The sequence below is a fragment of the Rhinopithecus roxellana genome, chromosome 5, assembly GCF_007565055.1.
Source record: "Rhinopithecus roxellana isolate Shanxi Qingling chromosome 5, ASM756505v1, whole genome shotgun sequence".
NCBI classification, from domain to species: Eukaryota; Metazoa; Chordata; class Mammalia; order Primates; family Cercopithecidae; genus Rhinopithecus; species Rhinopithecus roxellana.
The window spans coordinates 5,993,417-6,011,414 of NC_044553.1; the positions used below are offsets into that span (position 1 = coordinate 5,993,417).

A 17,998-nucleotide genomic window follows, 5' to 3' on the forward strand; every position below is an offset into this window, starting at 1 on the left:
CCAGAACATTGCAATAACCTCAGACTGGTTTTTATGAACAAAGGAAAGAATAAAAGTTACTGGAGAAAAGCCCTCTCCAGTGTTAACATAATATAATTGCTGTTTTGGGCTTGTTAGCAGGGTCTCTGTAAGATTATTTCTTACAAAATAATTACTGCCTTTGTCTCCTTTAAATGTTTATTTGGGGCTTTTTTTTTTTCTTTTTTGAAAGTTCAGATATTCCTGAGTAGATGCAGTTTGTTTTTGTTTTTGTTTTTTGAGATGGAGTCTTGCTCTGTCACCCAGACTGGAGTGTGATAGCGTGGTCTTGGCTTATTGCAACCTCTGCTCTGCCTCCCGAGTTCAAGTGATTCTCCTGCCTCAGCCTACCACGTAGCTGGGATTACAGGCATGTGCCACCATGTCTGGCTAATTTTTGCATTTTTAGTAGAGACAGGGTTTCACTAGCATTTTTAGTAGAGACGGGGTTTCACTATGTTGACCAGGCCGGTCTCGAACTGACCTTGTGATCCACCCTCCTTGGCCTCCCAAAGTGCTGGGGTTACAGGCATAAGCCACTGCACCTGGCCATCTAATTTTTGTATGTTTAGTAGAGTTTTCACATGTTGGTCAGGCTGGTCTCGAACTCCTGACCTCAAGTGATCCGCCCACCTCGGCCTCACAAAGTGCTGGGGTTACAGGCATGACCCACTGTGCCCAGCCATTCCAGGTGTTTTATAAGCATTTATTCTTTACAAATCATCCTACGAAGGAAGTACTATGAACCCAGATCAGATTTTAAGCCCAGGCTACTATCTTCTAGTTAATTCACTTTTGGTCTTTAAAACCAAGAATTCTCTAAGTAAAATATTTTAGGATTTTCTAAACTCGTAGATTGGTGAGGGATTGTCCATAAATATTACAAAACAGCTGCATTAAAACGTTCTTTAAAAAGTGATGGTAGGCCAGGTGAGGTGGTTCACGCCTGTAATCCCAACACTTTGGGCTGAAATGGGTGGATCCTTTGAGCCCAGGAATTCGAGATCAGCCTGAGCCACATGGCAAAACTCCGTCTCTATAAAAAATACAAAAATTAGCCGAGCATAGTGCTGCGTGCCTGCAGTCCCAGTTACTAGGAAGGCTGAGGTGAGAGGATAGCTTGAGCCTGGGAGGTCAAAGCTACAGTGAGCGGGGTAAGCCACTGCACTCAAGTCTGGGCAACAGAGCAAGACCCTGTCTCCAAAAAAGTAAAAAGTGATGGTGACGTATTTAAAAATAAACTTGTATACATGATTTTTACAATCAACAAATGCAGCTATAATCGTCAATTATTGGGATTATGTGCAAACCATGTTATTCCTACACACCCTAGCCCTTTGCATTCCTCTCTTCAGTCATTCCCATGTATCTTAGTCAACTTAAATTCATATACAAAAGGCAGAATTTGTCCTCTTATAACCCATACCTTTTCCCAGCTTTTCATTTGATGCTGAACTTTTCTTGCCTTTCATAATTACAAGGCTCAATTTTTTTCATTGTGAATTTCAACCTTTTTGTTTTCAGTTTATAACTCCTAAACCTTCCCAACTGTCAGTAAGTTCTGGCCAAGCACAGTAGCAGACACTGTAATCCCAACACTTTGAGAGGCTGAGATGGGAGAATTGCTTGAGCCCACGAGTTGAGACCAGCCCAGACCAACATAGTGAGACCCCATCTTAAAAAAAAAGGCCAGGCAAATTCGCCAGGCATGGTGGTGCCCAACTACCCCAAGGCTAAGGTAGAGCCTATAGAGCCTGAAAGGCCACAGTGAGCCACGAATGTGCCACTGCACTCCAGGGTGACAGATTGTCTAAAAAAAAAAAAAAAATTTCCGTACCTCCTAGTGTTCTGAGAGGTTCAAAAAACAAAATTTATGCTATCTTGGACTTTCACTCAATTAACTTTAGTTTGAAGTCAATTTTGAACTATTCTTTTATACTCAAGGCCATAGTCTATACTGTCCAAAAGGACTTTCTACAGTGGTAATGTTTCATATCTTTGTTGTTCAATAAACTAGCCACATGTGGCTGTTGAGTACTAAATGTGACTAGCCTAACAGGAAGCACATTACCTGGCTAGTGACCCCTACTAGACGGAACATTTGCCATCAGCTCTTAATATCCCCCAACTGTGATCCTCTGCCTAACCCAGCCTGCTATACACAAGCCTAGCATATCTTGTTCTTCTCTTGCAAAATCTTAAAAGACCCTTCTAAGCTGCTCAATGTTTATGAATTCACTCAACATTTAAAATTGACTAGAAAACAAAATAATACAGTATTTTCCCTTCATATATATATGTTTATATAGATAAATATATATATAAACTTGTTAGTAAAGTTTGAGGTGGGACTACACTAAACATGGAATTCTATTTATAAGTAAAAACCACAAAAGGTTTGCGTAAGAATATCACTATTTATTTTCCCTCAGGTAATTTTTCTATGGCTTCAACATTTTCTCTTCAAAATCAGAAGAAAAATATCCCAAAGTTTAGAACTGGATCACTTGGCCCTTTCTCTTCTTATCTCCTCCCAGTTCAAAATGCTTGCATCTCTTAATGGCCAGCATCCTCTTGGATCTGCAGTTAGGCTCAACACATTCCAGCCTTAGCACAATCTTCTTTGTGGTCTTAGCCTTCTTCCGGAAAATTGGCTTTGTCTGCCCACCATAGCCACTCTGCTTCCGATCATAGCGCCTCTTTCCCTGGGCATACAAAGAATCCTTGCCCTTCTTATACTGTGTCACTTTGTGAGGCTGATGCTTGCCACACTTCTTACAGAAGGTTCTTCGGGTTTTAGGTACATTGACCATCTTTGCAGCAGGGCTGTTGTCTATGATGAAAACTAGTAAAATAAGATAGCAGACATTAAACCTTCCGAAAAGTGAAAGTGCTACACAAGTAGATATACGAAAACCGTATACATAAATATAAACCCACCACTAACTCATTTTCCATATGAATAAATGCACATATAAGTGCATACCTTTTTTAAACACTTCGTTTAAATTACTGGAGGACTAATTTGTCAACCTAAAGAACTGAGGCAAGGCCGGGCGCGGCGGCTCATGCCTGTAATCCCAGCATTTTGGGAGGCCGAGGTGGGCGGATCACCTGGGGTTGGGAGTTCGAGACCAGCCTGACCAACATGGAGAAACCCCGTCTCTACTAAAAATACAAAATTAGACGGGCGTGGTGGTGCATGCCTGTAATCCCAGCTACTGGGGAGGCTGAGGCAGGAGAATGGCTTGAACGCGGGGCGCGGAGGTTGCAGTGAGCCAAGATCGCACCACTGCACTCCAGCCTGGGCAGCAAGAGCGGAATTCCGCCTCAAAAACAAAAACAAAAAAACAACTGGGGCAAAATTCTAAGTAGAGTGTTTACTTGGGCCAAGTTTGAGATTGCAACCCGGAGCACAGATTCAAATTGCCGTGAATAGCAGCAGTTGCAAGCGGGTTTTTAGAGAAAAAAACGGCAGTTCCTAAGTTGTTTACCAAGAATTTACATTAAAATAACACAAGCGATTGGTTGGCTATACATCGTTCTTTTTATGACAAATTCCATGAGCACGGACATAATGGGTGAAGCAGCTAGTCAGGAATAAAATGCCGGGCATGAAGTGGGGAGGTGTCTGAAGTCTCATAGTCCTGTCTCTCTGGGCCCAGCAAATTTTGCAGACCTCAAGTAACTCACAATGCTCCGAGCCATTTTTCTTTTCTCATATAGAACAAGACTCACGAAAACCAAGAGCAGTAGCTTTAGGACGCCCAATACAGTCAGTTTTCTGTACGAAATGGGTTTAATTTATTGTGGCTGCCCCAAAAGAAATGTGCGGTTCATCTAATTTTCTTCCGCAGAAAAAAAAGAATTTCTTTGACTCTCTTTCCCCCACCCACCTCCTCCATTTTCCAACTCTAGAGAATGGCTGGGGCAGTGCGCGACGTCGTAGCTACGGTTACGACCCGCCCCGTTCCTTCTCCGAGAACCACATCAGGGTGGTATCACTTTTCCCCTCCGAAGCACGGTCACCCGTCAGCAGCCTAGAGGGCTGACGTGTCCTTATCAAGCCGGCGCGCCTCGCGATCCTATAGCCGCCATGCCTGAAGGGAGAAGCCTGCTCTCGAACTAAGGCCGACGAGGGCCGTGGGTCTCGCCTTCCCTTTCCTAAGAAGGCCTAGTCCTACCCCGGATTTTGAGCAACGGAGGCTCCTATTGGAACCGCTACAGTCCCGTTCTTAGCTTACCGAGAAACGGCGTCCGACACCCTCGCGTAGCGCAGCTCTCGCCTAACAGGAAAGGGAAGAGAGAAGCGGAAGTAGGAATTGCACCTGAGCGACAGTACTGCGAACCAATAGGCAGCCGGTCACGGCGGCCAAGCGCCTTCGGTCGCGTCTGGAAAGCACCAACCAACGGTCTAAGGGGCGGGCCGGAGGGGTGTGGGCCGGAGGGCCGCGGTGTTCAGCGGGCCAGTTGCGGGTTGTCAGAACTGTCGCCACCGGAGTGGGGCGAGGCTGCGTCGCTCAGTCCTGGCCGTCTAGGGCCCACTTAAGGATGAGAACGCAGAGGACGCAGGGCCGCTGGAGGCGCAGGTAACGAAGCTAGGGTGCGGTGGGGCAGCTGCTGGGTTTCTTCCGGGACCCGTGGTGCTGAATGGAGAGGACCCAGACGAAGCCGAGCCGCGGCTCCTAGCGGCGGCGCGGATGCCGGAGCTGTAGCTGCCAGGCGAGGATGTGTGGAGCGCAGGCGGCGCGGGGTAGCTGAGAGGTCTCGGGCCCCAGGACCCCCGGGGCCCGGGATGAGTTAGCGAGGGCAGCCGCGGGGTCCAGTTCCGACCGTGACAGGCCAAGGCGACGGCCGCCGCCCGCCCGCCCCATCCGTGCAGAAGCAGCTACTCCTTTCCGCGCCCGCCCGCCCGCGCTCCCGGCCCTGGAGACCATGAGGTTCCGCATCTACAAACGGAAGGTGCTAATCCTGACGCTCGTGGTGGCCGCCTGCGGCTTCGTCCTCTGGAGCAGCAATGGGCGACAAAGGAAGAACGAGGCCCTCGCCCCGCCGTTGGTGGACGCCGAACCCGTGCGGGGTGCCGGCAGCCGTGGCGGGGACCACCCCTCTGTGGCTGTGGGCATCCGCAGGGTCTCCAACGAGTCGGCGGCTCCCCTGATCCCGGCGGTCCCCCAGCCCGAGGCGGACAACCTGACGCTGCGGTACCGGTCCCTGGTGTACCAGCTGAACTTTGATCAGACGCTGAGGAATGTAGATAAGACTGGCAACTGGGCCCCCCGGGAGCTGGTGCTGGTGGTCCAGGTGCATAACCGGCCCGAATACCTCAGACTGCTGCTGGACTCACTTCGAAAAGCCCAGGGAATTGACAACGTCCTCGTCATCTTTAGCCACGACTTCTGGTCGACCGAGATCAATCAGCTGATCGCCGGGGTGGATTTCTGTCCGGTTCTGCAGGTGTTCTTTCCTTTCAGCATTCAGTTGTACCCTAACGAGTTTCCAGGCAGTGACCCTAGAGATTGTCCCAGAGACCTGTCGAAGAATGCCGCTTTGAAATTGGGGTGCATCAATGCTGAGTATCCCGACTCCTTCGGCCATTATAGAGAGGCCAAATTCTCCCAGACCAAACATCACTGGTGGTGGAAGCTGCATTTTGTGTGGGAAAGAGTCAAAATTCTTCGAGATTATGCTGGCCTTATACTTTTCCTAGAAGAGGATCACTACTTAGCCCCAGACTTTTACCATGTCTTCAAAAAGATGTGGAAACTGAAGCAGCAAGAGTGCCCTGAATGTGATGTTCTCTCCCTGGGGACCTATACTGCCAGTCGCAGTTTCTATGGCATGGCTGACAAGGTAGATGTGAAAACTTGGAAATCCACAGAGCACAATATGGGTCTAGCCTTGACCCGGAATGCCTATCAGAAGCTGATCGAGTGCACAGACACTTTCTGTACTTATGATGATTATAACTGGGACTGGACTCTTCAATACTTGACTGTATCTTGTCTTCCAAAATTCTGGAAAGTGCTAGTTCCTCAAGTTCCTAGGATTTTTCATGCTGGAGACTGTGGTATGCATCACAAGAAAACCTGTAGGCCATCCACCCAGAGTGCCCAAATTGAGTCACTCTTAAATAATAACAAACAATACATGTTTCCAGAAACTCTAACTATCAGTGAGAAGTTTACTATGGTAGCCATTTCCCCACCTAGAAAAAATGGAGGGTGGGGAGATATTAGGGACCATGAACTCTGTAAAAGTTATAGAAGACTGCAGTGAAAATCACAATTACAGAAGCAAAAGTGACAGTCTTCTATTTTTGATATTTGTCCAAACAGGACACGACATACAATTGAATAAAAGAGTTTAGGAACTGGTTTCTGCTTTAATACAAAAACAAAATCTTGTAAAAGGTGTCCAAATATATAGTAATCTTTTCCAATTATGTCTGATTAAGATTTAAAACTGAAGGTTTCATTTTGGGAGTAGGGTTTTAAAGCTCCATCTGTATCTGCTAAAACTGATTATTGGTGATTGATAGAGGAGGGGAAATTTGATTTAAATTGCATCTATTAGTCTTTTTATCTGAAACTTTGTACACTTTTCCACTTTTAAAACCTATTTTAAGTACAGCAAAAAAAAAAAACTGTCAAAGCAGTAAAAAGTATTACCATGAAATTGTTAGGGTATTAATGGAACAAACCCAGTTTCACTGTATTGACACACTTACTAGGAAGGGATTGCTTCACTGGTTTAATAATTAAAAAGTTATGTTTGTTAAAACACCCTGTCAGAACAGTCATTTTCAGTATTAGATTCCTGTACTATTGTGTTTTGAGTGTGCTTTGGAACCTTCATAGAACACACTTTCTTTTGGAATGTATTTGATTGATAAGAAAGTTTAAACATTGTTTTCACCTCAATGTAGAAATACAGTGGTTTTGTTTTTTTTTTTTCTTTTAGTGCTGACAAAATAAAATACTCATTTTTGCATAAAAAGGTTCCTAATCCTTTTGCAGAATAAGTTTTGTTTACTCTTTATACCAAATTTAGTGAAGGCATTCTACAAGTTTTGAGTTAGCATTACATTTTAATATTTATTATTGCTACATTGTATAATTGATTTTGAAATAAAACTCAGCTCATGACAATGCATTCCCTGTGCAAGAAACTGTTTGGCTTTCAAATTACCCAGGCATAGATAATGAAGAATAAAAAGTTGCTGTGTAAGGTAAATACAGCCTAAATTGTTTTTGAAAGCCAGAAATGGTACAAAGTTCAGTCATGCCAAAGTGAAATACCTTCTAGTGCCGGCTTTAACTTAAATCATACTTTTTAAAAGGACAGATACAGAAAATTATAGGAAACAGGCTTAAATTTTGCTCCATATTTGATGTAGAAGTTTCTAGAAGTTTCCCTTAATTTGTAATTGCATTCAACCAAAAATTTCTCATAAAAGACTAATTTCTGTGTAAAGATACTATTAGGGGCTGGGTATGGTGGCTCATGTCTGTAATCCCAGCACTCTGGGAGTCTGAGGCAGGCAGATTGCTGGAACTCAGGAGTTTGAGACCAGCCTGGGCAACATGGCAAAAACCCATCGCTACCAAAAATACAAAAAATTAGCCAGGTGTAGTGGTGCATCTGTAGTCAACAGCTACTTGAGAGGCTGAGGTGGGAGGATCCTTTGAGTTTGGGAGGCGGAGGTTGCAGTGAGCCTAGAGCATGCCACTGCACTCCAGCCTGGGCAACAGAGCAAGCCTCCATCTCAAGAAAAAAAAAAGTTACTTAAACTTACAACTATTAAATGGTAGTCTCAAAATTATTGCATCAATTTAAGATTCATAGTGGTTTAAGAGCACATATGCTCATCCAAGGTAAAGTAAATAGTTCTCTTGCTTTACGAGCTACCTTTAGACTTACCCTCACAGCCCAATCTGGTGCAAGATTTGGGGGGTTATAAATAAGGGTGAATCAGGAGGCTCTTTACCTATTTCTGGTATTCTGACCTGACATCACTAGTTCAAAGAACTAAAAACTTAGGTTATTTCCAGGACTGAGCTAAGAAGGCCAGAGTCTGAAGTAGTAGCTGTTTTTGAAACAAATAGATCAGCTCCTGGCTTTGGGGGTTAGTGATTAGATCAACAAATGTTTTCCCTTCTTCATTTTCTTTTCCTTTCTGCATTTCCTTCCTTTAATGTTCTTTGGCTGCCCTAAAATTTTTTGTGAGAAAAAAACCTGTTAGGATCTTCTCTTTGCCTCACATTTTAGGTGTTATAAAAGAAATTGATTATGCAGGAGGCTGAGATGAGAGCATCGCTTGAGCCTAGGAGTTTGAATCCAGCCTGGACAACATAGCAAGACCCTATCTGTTTTTGTTTTTTTTGAAACGGAGTCTCTCTTTGTCGCCCAGGCTGGAGTGCAGTGGTGGGATCTCAGCTCACTGCAAGCTCTGCCTCCCGGGTTCATGCCATTCTCCTGCCTCAGCCTCCCGAGTAGCTGGAACTACAGGCGCCTGCCACCACGCCTGGCTAATTTTTTGTATTTTTAGTAGAGACAGGGTTTCACCATGTTAGCCAGGATGGTCTCGATCTCCTTACCTTGTGATCCACCCGCCTTGGCCTCCCAAAGTGCTGGGACTACAGGCGTGAGCCACTGCGCCCGGCCGACCCTATCTCTGAAAGAAAGGAAGTGATTAGGAAACACTGGCTTTTTTTGTTTTTTTGTGTGTGTAATAATATAATGAAGGCAATTTTCCTATCAGAGCAAATTGCCAGATTTTAAAAATTCCAGTTTTACTCTTAAATTTCTATAAAACTACAAGATGTTTTAATATTTCAATAACTTACAAGAAATTCTTCAAAATTGAATTTTCAAAATCATTACTAAATAACTAAATCTATTATATATACTTTCTGTGACAAAAATATATATAGTTTGTGTGACAAAGTAAAATATAGAGTTGATGAAAAATACTGTATTTTATCTGGTGTATTTGTATCGTAATTATTTAGATTAATATTGGTTAGTAAAGTTCTTTCCCCTCTAAGTTCTATTTCAAGCTTAAATATGTCCTATTTAGAGACTGAGAAACAGTTTTGAAATTCTACCCCCGACACATGTACTCACAATTCCAGTTAATTGCATTCTTGAGAATTACTTTGTTTGACAAACACAACTTAGTGAATATTTATTTTGAAATTTTATTAATGACAAAGCAAAATTTAACACAGAAGTATATATACACAGGTTGTATTAAACAATGTTTAACTCTCAAATAGAAAAATATACACATCTATTACAGGAATCACAAACTTATCTCCATAAGGAAACTTTAAACTCCAGAGGTAAAAAAAAAATAAAAATCTCCAATTTCCCCCATGAGAATCAAAACTTCAATTTTTAAAAAAAAATTGCAAATTTTAATTTTATACTTTAATGCCTTTGGTTTTAAGACAACAGTTAACAGAATCAATTTTAGATACAGGCATTTTTTAACCTTAATATTTAAAAGTCCAAAATTATATAGAATTAATCCAAATCATATAACAAAGAATTCTGAAAACTGAATGCACAATTGGTCACATGATCTTTAATGACCTGTACACTACCATCCTGCATATTGGTTTCTTTTATGCTGTCAAATCCAGGTATATTGTGAACTGTAGTTTTGTTCAGTAATGAAGATAGGTGATCTCCATCTGTTTCTTTCTCTTCAGTTATTACTGACTCGTTTAAGTTATCTTTTTCCTCATTTGAGCAAGTAGCACTTTTTTCTTTTGACTCAGGTTGCTGAGATTTTCCAAGTATCATTTGAGAAACATCAAGAGACTCTTGTTGAAAGCATGTAACTGAACCAAAGCTATCTATTTGTAGTGCTTTAACTGCTATAGATGAATCAGAATCAGTTGTAGAGGTGTTACAATGTTCTATATATTCCTTTTCAGTTAGACTACTTTCTTCGTTTACTCTTTCTTCCTTTCCTTGTAGCTGATCAGAGTTACCACATTCTTGCAACTGTGTCAAGAGAAACAACAAATTAATAATTATTTGAAATAATATAAAATTAAATTGTACTACCCTCTGGAAATAAAATTTTTAACAGTTGTGAGGTAATAGTCCTTACACACCTGCTGATAAACGTCCAGGCTTCCCTGTCAAAATTCATCCGCCAGCCTGGGCACTGTGGCTCCCGCCTGTAATCCCAGCACTTCGGGAGGCCAAGGCAGGCAGATCACTTGAGGTCAGGAGTTCGAGACCAGCCTGGCCAACATGGCGAAACCCCATCTCTACTAAAAACACAAAAATTAGCCGGGTGTGGTGATGCACACCTGTAATCCCCTCTACTTGAAAGGCTGAGGCAGGAGAATCACTTGAACCCGGGAGGTAGAGGTTGCACTGGGTCAAGGTAGTGTCACTGTACTCCAGTCTGGGTGACAGGGTAAGACCCTGTCAAAAAAAGAAAGAATGAGAAAAAAGAAAAAAAAAGAAAAAGACGGGCAGCATTTGAAGGATGATTTTTTTTTTTTTTTTTTTTTTTTTGAGATGGAGTCTTGCTCTGTTGCCCAGGCTGGCACAATCTCAACTCACTGAAATCTCTGCCTCTGGGTTCAAACAATTCTGCCTCAGCCTCCCAAGTAGAGGGGATTACAGGCATGCACCACCACGCCCGGCTAATTTTTGTATTTTCTGTAGAGGCAGGATTTCACCATGTTGCCCAGGCTGGTGTCTAACTCCTGGCCTCAAATGATCCACCTCCTTAGCCTCCCAAAGTGCTGGGATTACAGGCATGAACCATCACAACTGGTTTGCTGCCAGTCTTTTTCTTTTTTTTTTTTTTGAGATTGAGTCTGGCTCTGTCGCCCAGGCTGGAGTGCAGTGGTACAATCTTGGCTCACTGCAACCTTTGCCTCCCAGATTCAAGCGATTCTCCTGCTTCAGCCTCCAAAGTAGCTGGGATTATAGGCACCCATGACCACAGCTGGCTAATTTTTATATTTTTAGTACAGACGGGGTTTCACTATGTTGGCCAGGCTGGTCTCAAACTCCTGACCTCAGGTGATCCGCCCACCTCGGCCTCCCAAAGTGCTGGGATTACAGTTGTGAACTTCTGCACCTAGCCTACTGCCAGTCATTTTTTAACAATGTAAGCCTGGCATTAATATCCTGATTATATCCTTTCACAACAATAATCCATACTTTTCATCATGGTCTACAAAACTATTTGTTATTCTTATAAGCACATTGTTGAATTTCTTGAATTTTCTTGAATTCCTCTAATTTTTCGGAGCCGCCCTTCTAATACATATGTCTGTCAATTGTGGTAGTTACTAAATTATTTGCATCTTCAATACTGAAGACTATAAAAATGACCAAAATTAAGATTGAATTAGAAAGAATGTTATGACATAGTTCCCATGGTTTGAGAGTCAAAAAAGATTGTATGTCCCTGGAATAGTACTCAAACTTCCTAAGTGTTATTCTCTCTTTGTTTCTCATTGTAGGGTTATTTTGGGATTAAATGAGATGACGTGAAAATGAACAGCAAAGTGTTTAGCACATAATAAATACACAGACAAAAGGCTTTTCTTGGCCGGGCACAGTGACTCACGCCTGTAATCTCAGCACTTTGGGAGCCCGCGGCGGGCGGATCACGAGGTCAGGAGATCGAGGCCATCCTGGCTAACACGGTGACACCCAATCTCTACTAAAAATACAAAAAATTAGCCGGTCATGGTGGCACGCTCCTGTAGTCCCAGCTACTCAGGAGGCTGAGGCAGGAGAATCTCTTGAACCCAAGAGGCAGAGGTTGCAGTGAGCCGAGATCACGCTACTGTACTTCAGCCTGGATGACAGAGTGAGACTCCATCTCGAAAAAAAAAAAAAGACTTTTCTTCTCTTAACATCACTCTGCTCCACCATTATGTTCATTTTGTTTAAAGTTATGACATTAAGAAATCAATAATTTGTTAGGTTTTAACTCTGTGCTTCATTACTCCTCTATAGAGCCCACAAACTTCCTTACCTTTGCATTAATTTCAATCTTATTATCAGTAACTTGAAGAACTTCAATTAATGGTGGGGTTAAGGACATACACTGTTTGAATGGAGAGCTCAGGACCTCTTCAAGAAACTCATTAACATTTTCTTCATTGACAAATAACCTTTCCTAAAATAAAAAGGGAAAAAATATTTTGCCTTATAAGTCACACTTGACACAGTTGTATCTCAAAGCAGCTCACAAAATTTCTCACATTGTTCAGGGATACATTTTTTAAAATGTTTATTTTAATGTTATTCCTATGAGCTGTCTTGGAAAAATTTAAGTTTGGTATTTTACAGAGCAGTAAGAGTTATACTGAGAACAAACATAAATGTATAGGAAAAGAACCTAAAAGAAAGAGGTCTTGGTACTTTGTCTATTAAATCTGACCTTTTAGTATTTCTTCTTTCTTTTTTTGTTTGTTTTGTTTTGTTGAGACATAGTCTCACTCTGTTGCCTATGCTGGAGTGCAGTTGTGCAATCTCGGCTCACCGCAACCTCCGCCTCCCAGGTTCAAGCAATTCTCCTGCCCCAGACTACAGAGCAGCTAGGATTACAGGCAACCGCCACCACGCCAGGATAATTTGTGTGTTTTTGGTAGAGATGGAGTTTTACCATGTTGGCCAGGTTGGTCTTGAACTCCTGACCTCAAGCTATCCACCTGCCCTGCCCTCCCAAAGGGCTGGGATTACAGGTGTGAGCCACTGCACCTGGCCTCTTTTAGTATTTCATAAGAATAACATCATCTCTAGGGCTATAAATGGGATCCCAGATACAAAATATAATTCAGCTTTAAAACATTTCCTAATGAGGTGACTAAGAAATATACATGAAAGGAGCTATTCAAATTTTACGTGACCAGTTTGCCTTATAGTTCTTGGGCAGGTAAGAGCTAATTACAGTATTTTATTTAAAAGAAGTGGTGTGTTTTTTTGTTTATTTTTGTTTTTGAGACAGTCTTGCTCTGTCACCCAGGCTGGAGTGCAGTGGCGTAATCACGGCTCACTGCAGCAGCCGTGACCTTTCAGGCTCAAGTGACCCTCCCCTGCCTCAGCCTCCAGAGTAGCTGGGACCACAGAACATGCCACCATTCTCAGCTGATTTTTGTATTTTTTTGTAGAGACAGGGTTTTGCCATGTTGCCCAGGCTGGCCTCAAACTTCTGGACTCAAGTGATCCACCTGCTTTGGCCTCCCAAAGTGGTGGGATTACAGGCATGAGCCACTACCACACCCAGCCTTTTTTTTTTTTTTTTCCCTTGAGACAGGGTCTCAATTTGTTGCCCAGGCTGGAATGCAGTGGCACTCATAGCTTCCTGCAGCCTTGACCTCCCTGGCTCAAGCAATCCTCCCACCTGTGCCCCCAAGTACCTGGGTACCTGGGACTACAGGTGCATGCCATAATGCCCAACTAATTTTTACATTTTTTGGGCCGGGTGTGGCAGCCTGTAATTCCAGCACTTTGGGAGGCCAAGGCAGGTGGATCACTTGAGGTCAGGAATTCGAGACCAGCCTGGCCAACATAGTGAAACCCTGTCTCTACTAAGACTGCAATCACTTGAACCTGTGAGGCAGAGACTGCAGTGAGTCCAGCCTGGGCAACAGAGTGAGACTCTGTCTCAAAAGAAAAAAAAAATTTTAAGTTTTTTGTAGAGACAGGTCTCACTTTGTTGCCCAGGTTGGTCTCCAACTCCTGGACTCAAGCTGTCCTCCCACCTTGGCCTCCCAAAGTGCTAGGATTACGGGTGTAAGCCACTACACCCAGTCAAGAAGTGTATTGTATTTTTAAGCACTGGGATACTCCAGTGTGACATTAGCAAACTGTATAGTTATTAAAAGAATGAAGTAGAGAGCATATGTTCAGGGCATTTTGAATCTACGCTCCAGAGAAAAGGTAAATTATGAAAAAAAAATAGGTTGGGCACAGTGGCTCATGCCTATAATTCCAGTACTTTAGGAGGCCAAGGCGGGTGGACTGTTTGAGCCAGAAGTTCGAGACCAGCCTGGGCAACATGGCAAAACCCGTCTCTACAAAAAATACAAAAATTAGCCAGGAGTGGTGGCATGCACCTGTGGTCCTAGCTACTCCAGAGGCTACGCTGGGAGGATGGCTTGAGTCTGGGAGGTTGAGGCTGCAGTGAGCCATGATTGCGCCACTGCACTCCAGCCTGGATGAGACAGAGTGAGACCCTGTCTCCAAAAATAAATAAATAAAGAATGAGGTAGATTTCGAGATGCTGACACAAAAAGATTTCCAAACTATTACTAGGAAATGCAAAAATCACTCTTTTACCTGAATTCAAACACAAAGCAGTTTGTTCATGTCAAGTGAATACAGGTATATAGTTAGGGTGTGGGGAGAATAACCATATTTTAAATTACTTAATTTATAAAAGCAGTTCATTGTTGCCCCAAATAAAAATGTTTTCCTTTGTACTTTTATATAAGCAAATTTTGTAATTACAAAAGAAACACAGCTCATTGTTTGGTCCAAATAGGTAGAAAATATCAGAAAGAAACAAGTTTCAAGTTATCTTCTATTGGGAACATATATTCAGGGCAACTTGAATATGTGTCTCCCGGGTTGCAGTCCTCTATTTTGGCCCAAATAAACTCTCTCTACACACATACACACACACCTTTTTTTCTTTGAGAGGGAGTCTTGCTCTGTCACCAGACTGGAGTACTATGGCGCCATCTCGGCTCACTGCAACCTCCACTTCCCGGGTTCAACAAATTATCCTGCCTCAGCCTCCCAAGTAGCTGGGACTACAGGTGCGCATCACCACGCCCGGCTAATTTTTGTATTTTTAGTAGAGACGGGGTTTCACCATGTTGGCCAGGATGGTCTCAATCTCCTGACCTCGTGATCTGTCTGCCTCAGCCTCCCAAAGTGCCGGGATTACAGGCGTGAGCCACCATGCCTGGCTGTATATTTTTCTTCCATTAAACAGTATTTAAAATCGTGAAAACCTACCAAAACAAAAGTGAACCTTGTGAACAGAAAAATTTTACATTTAGAGTAATTGGCCTTGCTATTATTTGAAGATCCAGAATAACACTGAGTTACAGAAACATCCCCATCAAAAGCATTTCTAAGGTTCATGCCTCTGGAAAAAGACATCATCTTTGACTCATTGCAAATAATACAGCAAATATTTTAATTTTTAGTTAACCCAAGGAATATATAACAGAAATGGTTATGAATAAGATACAGAAGATTTGCGGCTGGGCGCGGTGGCTCAGGCCTGTAATCCCAGCACTTTGGGAGGCTGAGGCGGGGGGGGGGGGGGGGGGATAAACTGAAAGGGTGCCCGTAATGGCTGTTTTTTTTTTTTTTTTTGAGACGGAGTCTCGCTCTGTCGCCCAGACTGTTCTGCAGTGGCACGATCTCGGCTCACTGCAACCTCCGCCTCCCGGGTTCAAGCGATTTTCTCCTGCCTCAGCCTCCCAAGTAGCTAGGACTACAGGCGCCCGCTACCATGCCCTGCTAATTTTGTATTTTTAGTAGAGACGGGATTTCATCATATTGGCCAGGCTGGTCCAGAACTCCTGACCTCGTGATCTGGCCGCCTAGGCCTCCCAAAATGGTGGAATTACAGGCGTGAGCCACCGCGCCCGGCCCGTAATAGCAAATTTTTAAAGTGAGATGGGATATTTCAAATATGAGGACTCTGGAAAGAACTGTTACCTCCAAAGAATCGTTGTTTACACCATAATACCACTCTCTCCAATGTCCATGGCTCTCTGGAGATTTTGCCAGTTCTATCACTGCATTGTTTGAAGAAATGCTAATCACAGGTTCTGTGGTACTCAATTTATTCTCTGGAGCAAATTGCAAAAAGAAGGAATAAACTAAGTCTTGTGTGGAGAAGCGTAATTTGTACCAGAGGGGATTCAAATCTCCTTGAAGACTTTGCGGCTGGATCTGAGGCACCTGAATGAGCAGAGTCAAGGTTTCTTTGTCCTGATTACACAGTAACGGAGGACACAAAGGCTCCCCGCTCTTGGTCCCCGGACCACCCATGGCGCGGGCTGAGCGCTCGCAGCGCTTGTCCTCCGACTCCTCGCGCGTCTCCACACCGGTATCTCCGCGCGCACTCTCTCTTCCCGCATAAGACTCCCAGGCAAGGCCCCGGCAGGACGTACAAAGGGAGCCTCCGCCACCAGGTGAGTTCTCTCCTCCGGGAGATGGTTCCTCCACGCTGCCCGGAGGCGACCCCGCGTGCCTGCTCAAGTCCTGCTCCTCCGGCTTGGGGACACGCTCCTCTCCAGCGCCGGCCGGCGGGGATGCCACCTCGGGGTCGCCCACGGTGGTGACCCCAGAGCTCAGAGCCCCAACCACGCAGGTATCCCGGCCTTCGTCCTCTGCGCGACTCCCCGCGAGTCCCGCCTCCCCTTCGCGAACGGAAGCGCAGGCCTGGCCGTCAGTTCCGGACGGGTCCAAGGACTCTTCCGGCGCGGCGGCGGCGACTGAGCCGGCGACGGCGGGATCCCAGCGCGCGGCCGGCAGTACCACTGGCAGCGTAACCACCAGCTGTCGCCGGGCCTTGTTGAATTGTGCCTTGCCGCGGCCGTCGTCCACTGGGTACGGGAGCGAAAGCCGCAGCCGGTAGTCGGGTTTCCTTGAGTCGAGGCACAGCAGCTTTCCCGTCACCTCCAGCGCCGCCTGCTCGGCCGAGCGCAACAGCGGCAGTTCGATGGTGACCACTAGCTCATGGGGTACGGGGCTCGGGGCTGAGTCCCGGGAGCAGCGGTAATCCTGGAGGTCCACGTGGTGGCGCTGCACCACGCTGTAGCGGGGCTCGGTGGGGGCGGGCTGCAAGGCCGCTTCCGGAGGGCAGGGCGCCCGGGGCCCGGGGGTTGCAGAGTTCCCGGCGGTTGCTGGGTACTGGTAGGGGTAGGGGAAGTCCGGGAGAGGACCCTTCGGCTCCCCCTCAGGCCTGGCCGGGATGACCCCGGGCAGGGGTGTGCGCAGCACCGCAGCCTCGGGGGTCCCCTTATACTTGGCTTTCAGTGTCTTGGCATTCCTGCGGTCCAGCTTCACGCCGAACTGCTTCTCGACGGCCTCCAGGGCCGTAGCGTCCAGCATCTGGCGGAAGCCCTCGTGCCGCCGGGCCAGCGCTAGCGCGTCTGGATGGAAGACCACGTCGTAGACCATGTATCGGCTGCTGCTGCGCCCCGCGTACTCACGGCCTGGCGCCAAACTGTAGGGCAGGGACCAGTGACTGCCAGGAGCTGCACCCCGGTCGTCATCGGAGCCGGGCCGGCTGCTGGGCGCGCCCACCAGCGTATTGCTGCAGACATTCACGAAGCAGCGCCGTGTCCCGTCCAGGCTGGTGCGCAGCACGTGCCCCGGCTGCGGGTGCACGAACCGCACCTCCACCCCGCGCTCACGCTCTAGCGCGGTGATCTCCGCCTCGTAGCGCCGCCGGTTCTCCGGGTCGGTGAGCTCCTCGGCGTACTGGGAGAACATTCGCCGGAACTCCGGGTCCTGGAAGGCGGAGGTGAGCTGCTGGACCTCCTCTCCACTCAGGTCTAAGTCCTCCAGCGACGAGGAGGCCTCAGCTTTGGCCATACTGCCCTGTGGCTTCTCGCCCTCTGGCCAAGGGGGATCAATATGAGACTGGGTTGGGGGATCCGCCTCAGAGTCTCTGGGCAGCGGAGAGTGACGCGGTGGAGGTCGGTAACGGCTGGAAAATTGAGCCTTGAGCAGCGCGTGCTTGTTGCCATAGTGACACCACTTCCATTCGGGAGGAGGGGTAGAAATCTTGTTGGAATAGGCCGGGCGCGTGGTTCAGGCCTGTAATCCCAGCACTTTGGGAGGCCGAGGCGGGCGGATCACGAAGTCAGGAGATTGAGACCATCCTGGCTAACACGGTGAAACCCCGTCTCTACTAAAAATACAAAAAAATTAGCCGGGCATGGTAGGGGGCGCC

The 17,998-nt window shown here is 45.7% G+C and overlaps 3 protein-coding genes across 4 annotated transcripts; 1 reads left to right on the plus strand and 2 right to left on the minus strand.

The window, feature by feature from the left end:
- Nucleotides 1–2,415: 2,415 nt before the first annotated feature.
- RPL36AL (ribosomal protein L36a like) lies at nucleotides 2,416–4,392 on the minus strand. Its single transcript, XM_010389499.2, has 2 exons — nucleotides 4,263–4,392; nucleotides 2,416–2,863 (listed from the first exon to the last, which is right to left on the minus strand). Exon 2 carries the CDS (start codon nucleotides 2,829–2,831, stop codon nucleotides 2,511–2,513), a length of 321 nt encoding a protein of 106 aa, XP_010387801.1. The 5' UTR covers nucleotides 2,832–2,863; nucleotides 4,263–4,392; the 3' UTR covers nucleotides 2,416–2,510.
- A 94-nt stretch (nucleotides 4,393–4,486) lies between these two features.
- MGAT2 (alpha-1,6-mannosyl-glycoprotein 2-beta-N-acetylglucosaminyltransferase) lies at nucleotides 4,487–7,173 on the plus strand. The gene has a single exon (XM_010389498.2). It carries the CDS (start codon nucleotides 4,954–4,956, stop codon nucleotides 6,295–6,297), a length of 1,344 nt encoding a protein of 447 aa, XP_010387800.1. The 5' UTR covers nucleotides 4,487–4,953; the 3' UTR covers nucleotides 6,298–7,173.
- A 2,024-nt stretch (nucleotides 7,174–9,197) lies between these two features.
- DNAAF2 (dynein axonemal assembly factor 2) lies at nucleotides 9,198–17,762 on the minus strand. 2 transcript variants are annotated; one of them, XM_010389496.2, is made up of 3 exons: nucleotides 15,751–17,762; nucleotides 12,044–12,187; nucleotides 9,198–10,035 (listed from the first exon to the last, which is right to left on the minus strand). In XM_010389496.2, the coding sequence occupies exons 1-3, from the start codon at nucleotides 17,635–17,637 to the stop codon at nucleotides 9,550–9,552; spliced, it is 2,517 nt and encodes an 838-aa protein (XP_010387798.2). In that variant the 5' UTR covers nucleotides 17,638–17,762; the 3' UTR covers nucleotides 9,198–9,549. The 2 variants fall into 2 exon arrangements, with proteins under 2 accessions (XP_010387798.2, XP_010387799.2); XM_010389497.2 differs by lacking the exon at nucleotides 12,044–12,187.
- Between the last annotated feature and the right edge of the window lie 236 nt (nucleotides 17,763–17,998).